General features: G+C 42.2%; 1 protein-coding gene across 1 annotated transcript; it reads right to left on the bottom strand.

Moving 5' to 3' along the window:
* Window positions 1-21: 21 nt before the first annotated feature.
* LOC135631142 (sucrose synthase 2-like) lies at window positions 22-6,002 on the bottom strand. Its single transcript, XM_065138580.1, has 16 exons — window positions 5,845-6,002; window positions 4,211-4,334; window positions 3,760-3,889; window positions 3,525-3,676; window positions 3,239-3,431; window positions 2,955-3,073; window positions 2,645-2,861; window positions 2,476-2,571; window positions 2,216-2,389; window positions 1,970-2,086; window positions 1,675-1,841; window positions 1,352-1,576; window positions 971-1,289; window positions 635-879; window positions 407-545; window positions 22-316 (listed from the first exon to the last, which is right to left on the bottom strand). Exons 2-16 carry the CDS (start codon window positions 4,306-4,308, stop codon window positions 260-262), a joined length of 2,448 nt encoding a protein of 815 aa, XP_064994652.1. The 5' UTR covers window positions 4,309-4,334; window positions 5,845-6,002; the 3' UTR covers window positions 22-259.
* Window positions 6,003-11,031: the final 5,029 nt, after the last annotated feature.

Below are 11,031 nucleotides of genomic sequence, written 5' to 3'. Positions count from 1 at the left end.
AACACAAGACTCAATTCTCAGTTTTTTGGTAATGAAAAAGGAGGCTAATTTTATTGCAACAGAACACTGGCATTCCAGGCTTACACAACACTCTGAAAACATCAAAAGACGATCTTTTTTGCATTTTTGATTTTGCTAAGCAGCAGCTCATGTTAATTGAGACGAAAACTCGCGATGAAAGCCTCTCCCTTGTAGTCCTCTGATTCGTAAACAGACAGATCAACTCAGCGATGACAGTGACGACGCTTCCCACTCAGTTCTACTTGGCGCCATTAACTGCAGCTTCTCCTTCAACTGCCAGTGGTACAGACACAGCCTGAAAACAAAGATCGACCCAACACAAACATTAGTAGAATGACGATATGTTAAGCTTCTCACTGGACAAATTCAGGCCTGTGGCATTTACCAAATTGCGGTATTTGAGGGCGTAGAACATCTCGAGGTAACGACGAGTCTCACGCCGGTCCAGGTTCGATACGTACTTCCAGAAACCATAAACTCCAGTCAGTGTCATCAGCCTCTCAGAGTAGAGCTTCCAGGTGTACCTAATCCGAGTTAGATAGTGGTTTAGAATTCCTTCTTCTTGGCATTCTTGGATAACAAGAAAGCATCAGCAAAGAGGAAAAGATCTTACTTCTCTTCGATTCTTTGCAGCCCTCCTAGGGAAATTTTGTCCCAGTGGCTCGGGTCTTCCTTGCACTTATCAAAGAAGTTTGTGACGATTTCGGCAGCTTTGTCGCCCTGGTAAGGATCGATGTGGTAACCAGACACCCCATCCACTATAATTTCACCAGGTCCTCCATGAACAGTGGCAAATGTCGGCAGTCCGCAAGTCATGGATTCGACGACAGTGAGCCCAAACGCTTCGTAGAATGCAGGCTGAAGGATAGCAAAGCAAACAAATGCAGGTTAGTGAAGCTTCAACTCGAGAAGTAACAGCGTGCCATTTTTCCAGAAAGAAGAGAAGTACTTGAACGAAAACTCCTTTCGTGTCGGCAATGTATCGGTAGAGCTCCCCATTGCGAACTCGGTTCATTTGGGCAGAGATCCACCTGAAATGCCCATGCAGATTGTACTTCTCAATGAGACTGTACATCTTCTTGAATTCTGCTTGTTCCTCCAGATCCTTTGATTCTTTGCCATGGTCTCCACAAACCACCACAAGGTTCGCCAGCTCCTTCAGGCGATCACTCCGGCCATAGAATTCGACCAGACCTGTTAAGTTCTTCACTCGGTCCAGTCTCGCCATGGAGAATATAATGGGTTTCTTTTTGTCATTCAGAACACCCCTGCAAGATCTTTGTGTCAGCCACTGCATCAAACACTAGACATGGTGTATAAAGGTGCTTACTTGTGCTCGGTGTTATCGACAGGATTGAAGAGCAGCTCCTCAATCTCTGGGTGGAGGGAAGTGAGTCTCTTGTGCTTCTCAGTGTACGGGAAGTAAATGGACAAGTCAGCACCAGGAGAAACAATGTTGAACTTTGGGTCGAAGACATCAATTCCGTGGACGACTCGGTAGAGCCCAGGAAGAGTGAAGGCAGTGTGAGACTCGTACTGCCCCACGGTGTCCTTGCTGAAATCAAATAAGATACAAAGAATTCATTAGGATCCCAATAGTGACTCACAGATGACAAGACTTTGGAACCGAGAGTTCTGCAGCCTGATCATTACCTTCCAGCAATCTCCTGGAAGGTGCTGGTGATGATGAAGTCGGCATGGTTCATTGCGATCAAATCAGCCGTGAATTGGCACGAGAAATGATACTGGTCCTCGAACTTCTTCCAGTAGATGTCCGAGTTGGGATACTTGGTTTTCTCGAGCGCATGGGCAATGGTGCACTGCATGTGAAAGAAGACGAGCATGACCGAGAGATTTGAAGCTTATACCAGATTTAATTAGCATGAGATTAGTGAGAGTAAGAAGCACCAGTTAAGTACAAACTAAACAAAAGAAAATGATATCCAACCTGGGTGACTCCCAATTTATGTGCAAGCAAAGTTGACACCAGATTTCCATCACTGTAGTTTCCAATGATTAGATCAGGAGTGGCCTGCAGTTCTGCTGCCAACTCATTTGCAACATCCTATCATAAAAAAAAGGAAGGATTGTAAACCTTGATTGCCACCAGTTCAACAGTGCAGATTCATATTCTTCGTATTTATCGCATTGAGATTTCAGATTTCAAAACAAAGGTATTGTGATTAAGGTTTACCTCGGTGTAGGTCTCTAGGTAAGGCCACACTTCAAAACGGGAGATCCATTTGCGGACAATTCCATTATCCGTTCTAAATGGCACTCGAAGTATATGGGTGTGTTCAGTTCCAAGGACCTTCTCAAGTCTCTGCCCGCAAGTGGTGCCTACTGCATCAGGAAGCAATCTGGAAACCTGCATTAACCCGATATCATGAGCTTGAGATATATTCTCAAAAACTCTAAGTGGGAGTTGCCCATTTAATCTCATTCCAATCTTACAATGAGAATTCGAGGCGTGATATCAAGCCCTTGGCGCTTGATCCTCAGTAGCATCTCATTTTCTAAGGCACGGACTTGATCCAGAATGTAGACAACCTGCAGACGAGTGCCCTCATGAGAAACACATTTCGTGTGATGAATGTCTAGACTAGTTAGGATCCAATTGTACCTGACCACCAGTGTCGGGATACCCCAAGACATTAGCTTGAGCAAAGTAGCCGTGCGGAGAAAGGATCACGACGTTGAACATCATAGGAATTGTTCCGAGGAAAGTCTCCAAGGTGGTCGGATCAGGGGCCTCAAGAAGATCTAGTAGCAGGTGAATATTCTCGTACACGCGCTGAGATTTGTCACCCCAACCCTTTTCCAAGCCAAGCTCTTGGAATCTAAAATCAGCAAAATAAGAAAAAGCCCGATCAAACACGATGCAAGTCTGGAGAAAATTAAACAAGAAGAAAAAAGGAAACGTTATTGATTACCTGTGGTGGAATTCCGAGTATGGCGTGTCCGATGGGATGCTCAACAGATGCTGCTCTGCCTTCCTTAATGCTGCTCGGAGAGCACTAAGGCTTTGTATTCTGTCATTCAGCATCATCGACTGCAAGCATTACAAAGAATGAGCACATATTAACTTCGATCACTCCAATAAGTTTAACTGTGTCTATGATTTAAACAATTTAATCCTAACTATTCGGCATATAGTTATCGACTACATATGCCCCTCGTGATTGCATGATAAAGGATATAGAGAAGAGATAAGTACCATGCCCTTGTAGTTATGCTTCCGGAGGAAATTAAGCAATGGGTACAAGCTTTCTTTGTCCTGGAACAACTTTGAAGAAAGATGACGGTTGAGGAACTGCACTCCATTCCCGATAGATTTTGAGAGCGAGGGACGAGGAAACGAAGCATTGAATGGCTCGAAATCCAACTCCAGCACAAAGTTGTTCTGCGAGCTGAAATGGCACAAGAAAGGCAAGACAAGATCAACATAGTTGCCCCAAATTATATAAAGAAGATAGATAATATTCTGTCATGGCATCACCTACCTGCCATCAACAAGTTCTTCCTTGAAGTGCAGGTACTCCGGCACCGTCAGCTCTTCCACGGCAAGCTCGCTGATATTCACGCGGACGTATTCCCAAACTCCTGGCCTTGGACGGATAGCTAAAGCAACCCATGGAGGGATGACAATGGCTTCCTGCATTAGAGGAAATATGGTGTCATGAAAACACGCAACCACCATAATTTGATCGCAAGAACAAGTGGCAGTCCGACTTATACCTGTGCGGCTTTGATGACATCCTCAAAGGCACCATCCTTGAGCTTTTCCTTGTCTGCTTCAGAGAAGGCGGCTGCATATTCAGCCAACAGCTGATGAGGCTGCAGCATCCCCTTTCCCTGATGAATGAACCTGCAGGATGATGCGAAATCAGATTCGATTTATCGTGAATAGCCATATAAAACACCAAATCAGCTGCCAGGAGTGCATGGATTTACAGGATAATGATCGACACTGAATAAATGATAGGTAGCAATCCATAGATGGAGATCACACTATCTTTGATGCTTACATGCCATGGAACAGTCATAAATTAAACAGATCATTTTTTTTATCGGCTATTAGAGCAAGCATGCAGAGATCCAACACCAATCCGAAAGGACAATATGTGATCTTCTTTAGCATTCATCATAATTCATCAAGGATGGATTTAGATCCAAGATGGTTGCAAACCTTGAGAAAAGAGCCACCAGTTCATTTGGATGGGAAGAAAGAGAGTCGCCGATGCGCTCCCGGACGCTGTGAGCACGGGTCAAGCTGCGCTGAGGCATTGCTACCGGTGATCTCCTTCAAAAGCCTAATATACAACACAGCCAGCGAAACCCAACAAATCAGTGATCAGATAATACTGCTACCAGATCGATGCATATCAGACTGAGATCAGTATATCTAACAGGGATCTTGTTTTATTCCCAGAATAATAAGAGCATGGAGTTGAAATCTTGATGATGGCATAAAACACAATCTAAAATAACTAGAAAAATGCTTTCACTTGTCGTAAAAGAGCAATAACATTTTACTCACTATCAGTGGCTGATATAACTAAATGAGATCCAAGTTAAAATAAGTTTCGAAATAGGAGGATTTAGAAACATAAAACATAATAGAATAAAAGCTCAGCTGTAATCAAATGTCTACTTGGGGAGTGCATGACCAGGTAACAGCTTAGATCTAAAACAAGAAGAAGCTCTTATAGAATCACAGAGAAAGAAGATCTTATCAGGAGCAAATTGCACAAAGAAATGATAACTTTAGCTGATCCTTTTGTCATAGACCAAACAAACAAACACAGAAGCTCTCTAAATGGATCAGCAGAAAACAACAGAGAAGAGGAGAGAGAGAGAGAGAGAGAGAGAGAGAGAGAGAGAGAGAGAGAGAGAGAGAGAGAGAGAAGGGTGAGGAAAAGTGTTGTAACGCACAGACGAAAGGTTTTCAGGCTGAAGCTCAGCTTCTTCCTGACTTCTCTAAGGTTTTCTCAGGGGGCTTCAGCATCTAAAGTGAAAACAAGTTGGAATTTTTGTGGACAATATTACGTCAATTAGAGGAAAAATTGCAGAAAAACAACATTAGGAAGGGAAGTTTTCCTTGATGTTCATGGAAGTCAGAGTATTTGACTTGACGGTGGGAAGAGATGAGTTTTGTGTGGGGAAAAGTAGGCACGGACTGCAACTTTCTCTATGTTATCTGCAGAGGGAAAATGGAGCATTAAGACTTGTTTGCCGGATTTCTGCATCCTTGGGTCTAAGAACACACACTCGAGAAGCGGCCCTTTTCCTCCTAACGTCTTGTAACTACAAGAACATGGAACAACTTTCTTTGCCTGCATGCTTCCAAGAACTCAGCTAGGAGGTTTTGCATTAACATCCGTAGTTTTCACTTCTTTTTCTGATGAGTATTACTGTAAGGAGTCAAACCCCAGATTTGCGGGTGGGTTTTGTTGCATGAACTATCGGCAAGATCAACATAAACCCTACCAACAGAACAGAAATCTTTGGTGCCTCTTTGGCATGACAACCAGGAGGACTTCTCTACGCAAGAGAGATCGGCGCAGAAAAGGTCGGATTTTTCGCCAGAGGTTTGGCCAAAACGCAGATTAGTGCAAGAAGAAGAAGAAAAATCCTGCAGCAACTCGGCTGCAATCCGCAACACTCACAGATCTGATCTCCGGAGATGGTGCGAGGACAGAGTTTCGAGCTAAAAGAAACAGCCACTGAGCTCCCGAGAGCTCACAAACAAAGAAAAGAAAAGAAAGAAGAAGGGGGGAAGACTAAAAGGGGAAGAAAAGAAAAGAAAGAAACGCAACGCACCAAAGTGGAGATCAAGAAAACGGAGTGAACGGAGTCGGGATGGATTGGTGAGAAGAGCAGCCCTCTGCAGTCCATTTTATACTCCCAAAAAGGCCCCACCTTTAGCTTTCTTTAAAGGAGGAATTGGTTGGTGTCTCCTCCCTCTTCTCGATTCCTTCACCCCAAAACCACCTCCCCATTCCTGGTTTTCCCTCCTCCCTCCTCTCTCTCCTCCCTCCCGATGTCTTCTTCTTCCTCTTCCTCCTCCAAAATACTGCCACCGTATTAACTCTCTGTTCTTGGCAACTACTAAAAAATCTCAACTTTTTGGCAGAAAAAAAACTGGAATCAATCGAACGTAATCGAAAGTTTATCATCCTCGGTTGCAAACAACATATGCACAGTGAGCATTAATCCAAGTAATTATCCACTTGTACGATGAGCTCAGAGCTCAGAGCTCAGCTGGTGTCATGTTTTTCCCTTTGTTGACTTTATGTTGTTACGAACGAACACTTAAAGTATGCGTATATATTTAGTGATGAAAAGAAGGAGAGAATACTATAAGTGTGACATGATACCTGACGTGTGGGAACCAACCAAGCGGGTTGTGCGGGTGACATAACCCGTGTCAGTTTCCAGGCTGATTCATATCTACAATTTTCTAATTCTTGTTCTGAAAATTTAGATTTTTTTTTGTATAGTAATTTCTTTTCTAAATTTTCATTTTTTTGCACACTAAATAAAATATTTATATCATTTTTTGCATCATTAATCCATGTCGGGTGACGTTATTTTTGGGTACAAAAATACATCCATGAAGACCTGCGACCCTCACAACACAAGTACCGCCGACCGACATCGCTTCCACCCCGCCAAAAAAAAAAACATTTTCTTTTCCTACTCGGATCTTAAATCGAATCCGTTTCGGACCCCTGCGACCAGTCCGATCCGCACACCCGTGTGGGTTTTCTCGCCGGAAGTTATCGGATCCACACGTGGTGGACTCACGGGTGCGTCCGACCCTTATCCAACCCATGTTGGTTGTCGGTACAAGTCAAAAAGGGGCGGAGGGACCAATGATTCTGACCCGGACGCTGAGCTGGCGCCAACTCAGGCGAGGAGTGGACCATCAGGGAGTGGGCCCCAACCGTTGTCGGATCCGAGGACGCCCCACGTACCCGGGGGCACGTGCTCCAGGTCCCGCGTTTCTTGTAGGCAAAATTACACTTATATCCGTCCGATGTAAGTAATTTGAGTATTAAGCTATTGTAACATTTTAAATATCTTCGACTCGATTTGGCACACGAGTTATTGATAGTTGAAGGCACATGCATTGAATGTGAAAGGGGCAAATATGACATTCGAAACTATGCACGCGCACGTTCCCTTGTAGGATTTATGAGGACTAATATCATTTTAGTTTATGCGTTAAGAGCAAAAGAAAAAGGTGGGTGGGGGGGAGGGGGAGGGGGAGGGGAAAAAGACGAGGGGGTTAGGTGGACGGCCACGAACGAAGCACGTGACGCAACGGACGTCCCGAATACAAGGCACCGCGAGCACGTTAGGACGACACGTGGCACCGACGCTGGCGGGGGTAATTAGCCTTTCACTGCTCCGTCGATCCGATAAAGCGAGTGGGCCCCGCCGGGGATTAGGTAACTAAACCGCGCCGGCATCGAGCGAATAAATTATTAGAGATGGATAAGCAAGCAAGTGTAGGCGGATGACATTGGACCGGTGGGGTCGGGTGGGACCCGCGCGTAGGTGGACCGAGATTTCTCGATTGGCTTAAAATAATAATTTCTATTTATCGACCCATTTTTGGAGTTTGCGATTCGAATCCACCGGGTTGAGACAGGCACGAATTAACCCACGAATTTTGCAAATGATCAAGTAGAAAAACTTATAACTAACATAGAAATTTTATTACTTCTCCAAAGTTGTATTTAAATATGTTATAACTAACATAGAAAAAGAACATTTTTTTGGGCACATTATTATTCTTCGACGACTAATTGAAAAATTACACAGTAATTTAAAATATAATTATATATTTTTAAAAAAAATTAACCATGAATTTTGACGGTGAATCGAATCATCATATAAATTATTCAATATAAAAGGTGAGATTGTTTTTAGAAAATAATAAAAAGAAAAGATACTATCGGGAAAACTTTTCCCTAAGAATTTGTCGTCACACCTCTAATTCTTTATTGGGGGGAGCCGTAATGAGTCAGTAACCGTGTTGATCTTATCCATTTCCCCCTCAACCCCATGGACGGACGGTGTGGCCGTGGGCTCCACCGTCACATAAAAAAGGATCATCTTGCCCATGGAGGAGTAGTTAACAAGCAAACGAAGAAGAGGATAACGTAGTTTTCCTCTCACTCGACCAATAGGAATGCATCATGGCCACATCATAATGTCTGTGCCCGTTAACTCGTCGTCATGATGCATCCCTGTGTGGCTTAAATCTACTTACTTTGTAATTTAATTACCAAGTAAATAACACAAAAGGACATCTCATCAAATACTTCGTCGTCGACTGCAGATTATTCGGTAGTTCTTCTCCTTTAAGTAAATAACACAAAAGGACATCTCACCCTCCGTTTCCATGGTTTTAGCTCTTGCAAATCCCATCAACTTGGAAAATCTTGTTTCTCCTTCCCCTAGGGATCTGTTGCTTTACTCCTCCCTCCAAGGAGGGCATCAAGATCTGCAACGCAGGCTTCAACCTTAAGCTATCGATTAATGGCGGTCGATGAATGGCTCAGGGGCTTCGTGGGACTGTGAAGGTGATGGGTGTAGATATCATCGACGGTGGGTCAACCCAACCCCGCTGGTTAAAACTGTAGCTAAAGATGGTGACCACCGCGGGTCCCACCATGTTACTGCAACTGCACGGAAAAAGTCTCGCAATCATTCACGGAGCAGCTCAGACGTCAGAAGCTGCACAGTGTCCACCATTGGATGTGTCCTCCCGACCCAACTCACACTGTCGTCCCCCGTACTTCTCCCCCTCTCTCTCTCTCTCTGGAGCAAAGTATGATTTCTTGCCTCAGTGAACCCTTCATGTAGATCTTATCCATGGATCAGATCTTAGGTATTCTCTTTTCACAAGTGGTTGTATTTTCTTTAGCTTTTGCTGCTCATGTGACTGTGCCAGACTTTGAAGATATATCATGTCTTTCTTACTTTTCTTCAAACTCTAAGGAGAACCAAGTCATGTGTGAGATCAGCTAAAGAAAAGAAGAAGAAGAAGATGATGATGATGATGACAGGAGAGGGGGTAGAAGTAGAAGCTAGAATTACACACCATGTGGAGGCCACTGTGGTGCGCAGGTAGATCTTAATCCCAGATCTACTTTAGCTGCAGGAGCACCTACCTTGACAGAGAAATAAATCTTGGTGGATTAGCCAGCTGGATCTGACATGGCGATGGCATCCACACAACTGTTCCACCTTGATTAATCCCAAGCTGCAGCATCGGAAGCAGTGATCATACACATCGGTAAACATGGAAGACGGTCGACTTTGGACGGATACGCAAGCTTTCCACGGAAAAGGATGTTTAACCATGCACAGAAAGATCCATTTCTCCTTCCTACTGATACACGTGAAGCATTCCCTCGGCTGCATGCCTCACCTCCTCCTCTTATCTGCCGCTGGGCTACGGTGGAGGGACAGTGACAAGTCACTGCATGCAAACAAACCTCTCTCTTCCTCTTTCTTCGCCAGCGCAAATGTTTCATGGCCTTTGTGATGTGGGCTGGTTGTTAGCTTAATTTAATGCAATTTGGCTAATTTTCATTAGGTTGCATGGGTAGGTGTAGCATATATATTATATTATGTTGCTGTCGACGTTAGGTTATGGTCGATTACGGATCTAAATCTAACGTGCTTTGGACGATTAATTTAGTCGTCAATCTTGTTTTAGTCGAAGCACCAAGCATCAGATATCTAAATGGCAATCTACGAATCGAGGACTGTATGCATTATGTGCGTATTTAAGGTGCCAATTTGTAGTAAGATGGCAAAGTTCATGCCTGTTTCTAGGTGTGCAATGACATCAAACTTAATTTATTATGATAATATATTAATGATGGTTACAAGGTGGTTCTAACTTACATGAATTATTAACTTATACCATATGCAGACACTTAGGTTTCATTCATACATCAAGCCTAATCGATTTACTCATGAGAGGAGGTGTTTAAAATATATTATTAATTATTTTTATGTATCTTGTATTCTCAAATACAAGATTTATTATATTTTTAAATTTTTTGTATGACGTTACGGGTGTTTATACATACATACGAACGAAGAAATATTTGAGATAGAATAAGTATGTCAATTTTGATTGAGTAATATTTGGTAATGCTGATGTTAAAATATAGACTACAAACAGTAATTGTATCGATATCATATGTTTAAACAAAAAAAGTTGAAATCATTGTGCAAATTATATATTTAGATCCAACAACTATATTCTAACTTGTTTAAGGTATCACTAAATCATACTTACTATAAAAATTATTTTCTTCTTGAATCACGATAAAAAGTAAAAAAAAAAATCAATAGTATTGATATGGGAATGTTGTTTAGGCCACAGCTTGTTTTGTAGCATAGGGGGGTGTGTTCGTAAGTGGAGCCCACAAATTTAATATATAGGGTTTAAGATAAGAATAAAGTAAATAAAAAATAAAAAAAGAAATTGATGCCAAATTTTCATATTTTATTAGGTGTTATTATTGATTTTGCCACTCTATTAGATGCCACATTAGGATGAAACGAGTTCCAATCATACATAATGATATAAAAATATGAAAAATATTTATATAATCGATCCTAAATATTTAAAAATATTAATTTATTTTTTTTAAATATAAAATTTACTAACTAAGATGAAAAGCTATATCCCATTCACATCAAAAGGAATCAAAATATTCACAGGCAAATCAATGAGTAGCCATTATTATTATTTTGTTTACTTATGGGTGACTCCATACTTTGAGAAATATAAAGACTTATAATTACTTTCACTCATGAATAAATTTATTGCTAATAACCTTTATATTAAAACGGGGACTGAAATACCTACCTACTTATTCAATACAGAGAGAGAGAGAGAGAGAGAGAGAGAGAGAGAGAGAGAGAGAGAGAGAGAGAGAAGAAAGAAGAGAGAGTGCCCACAGGTTTTTTTTT

This window comes from Musa acuminata, chromosome BXJ3-2 (genome assembly GCF_036884655.1).
Source record: "Musa acuminata AAA Group cultivar baxijiao chromosome BXJ3-2, Cavendish_Baxijiao_AAA, whole genome shotgun sequence".
Taxonomy (NCBI): domain Eukaryota; kingdom Viridiplantae; phylum Streptophyta; class Magnoliopsida; order Zingiberales; family Musaceae; genus Musa; species Musa acuminata.
This window is presented reverse-complemented; position numbering and strand designations above follow the sequence as displayed.

What these genes read in the sequence shown, in the direction of transcription:
- LOC135631142 (XM_065138580.1), bottom strand. Translation starts at nt 4,308, where the DNA reads ATGCCTCAGCGCAGCTTGACCCGTGCTCACAGCGTCCGGGAGCGCATC. An exon ending in ATGTCATCAAAGCCGCACAG is followed by an intron (nt 3,677 to 3,759) that starts GTATAAGTCGGA and finishes CCTCTAATGCAG; the next exon opens with GAAGCCATTGTCATCCCTCC. An exon ending in TTCCAGGAGATTGCTGGAAG is followed by an intron (nt 1,577 to 1,674) that starts GTAATGATCAGG and finishes ATTTGATTTCAG; the next exon opens with CAAGGACACCGTGGGGCAGT.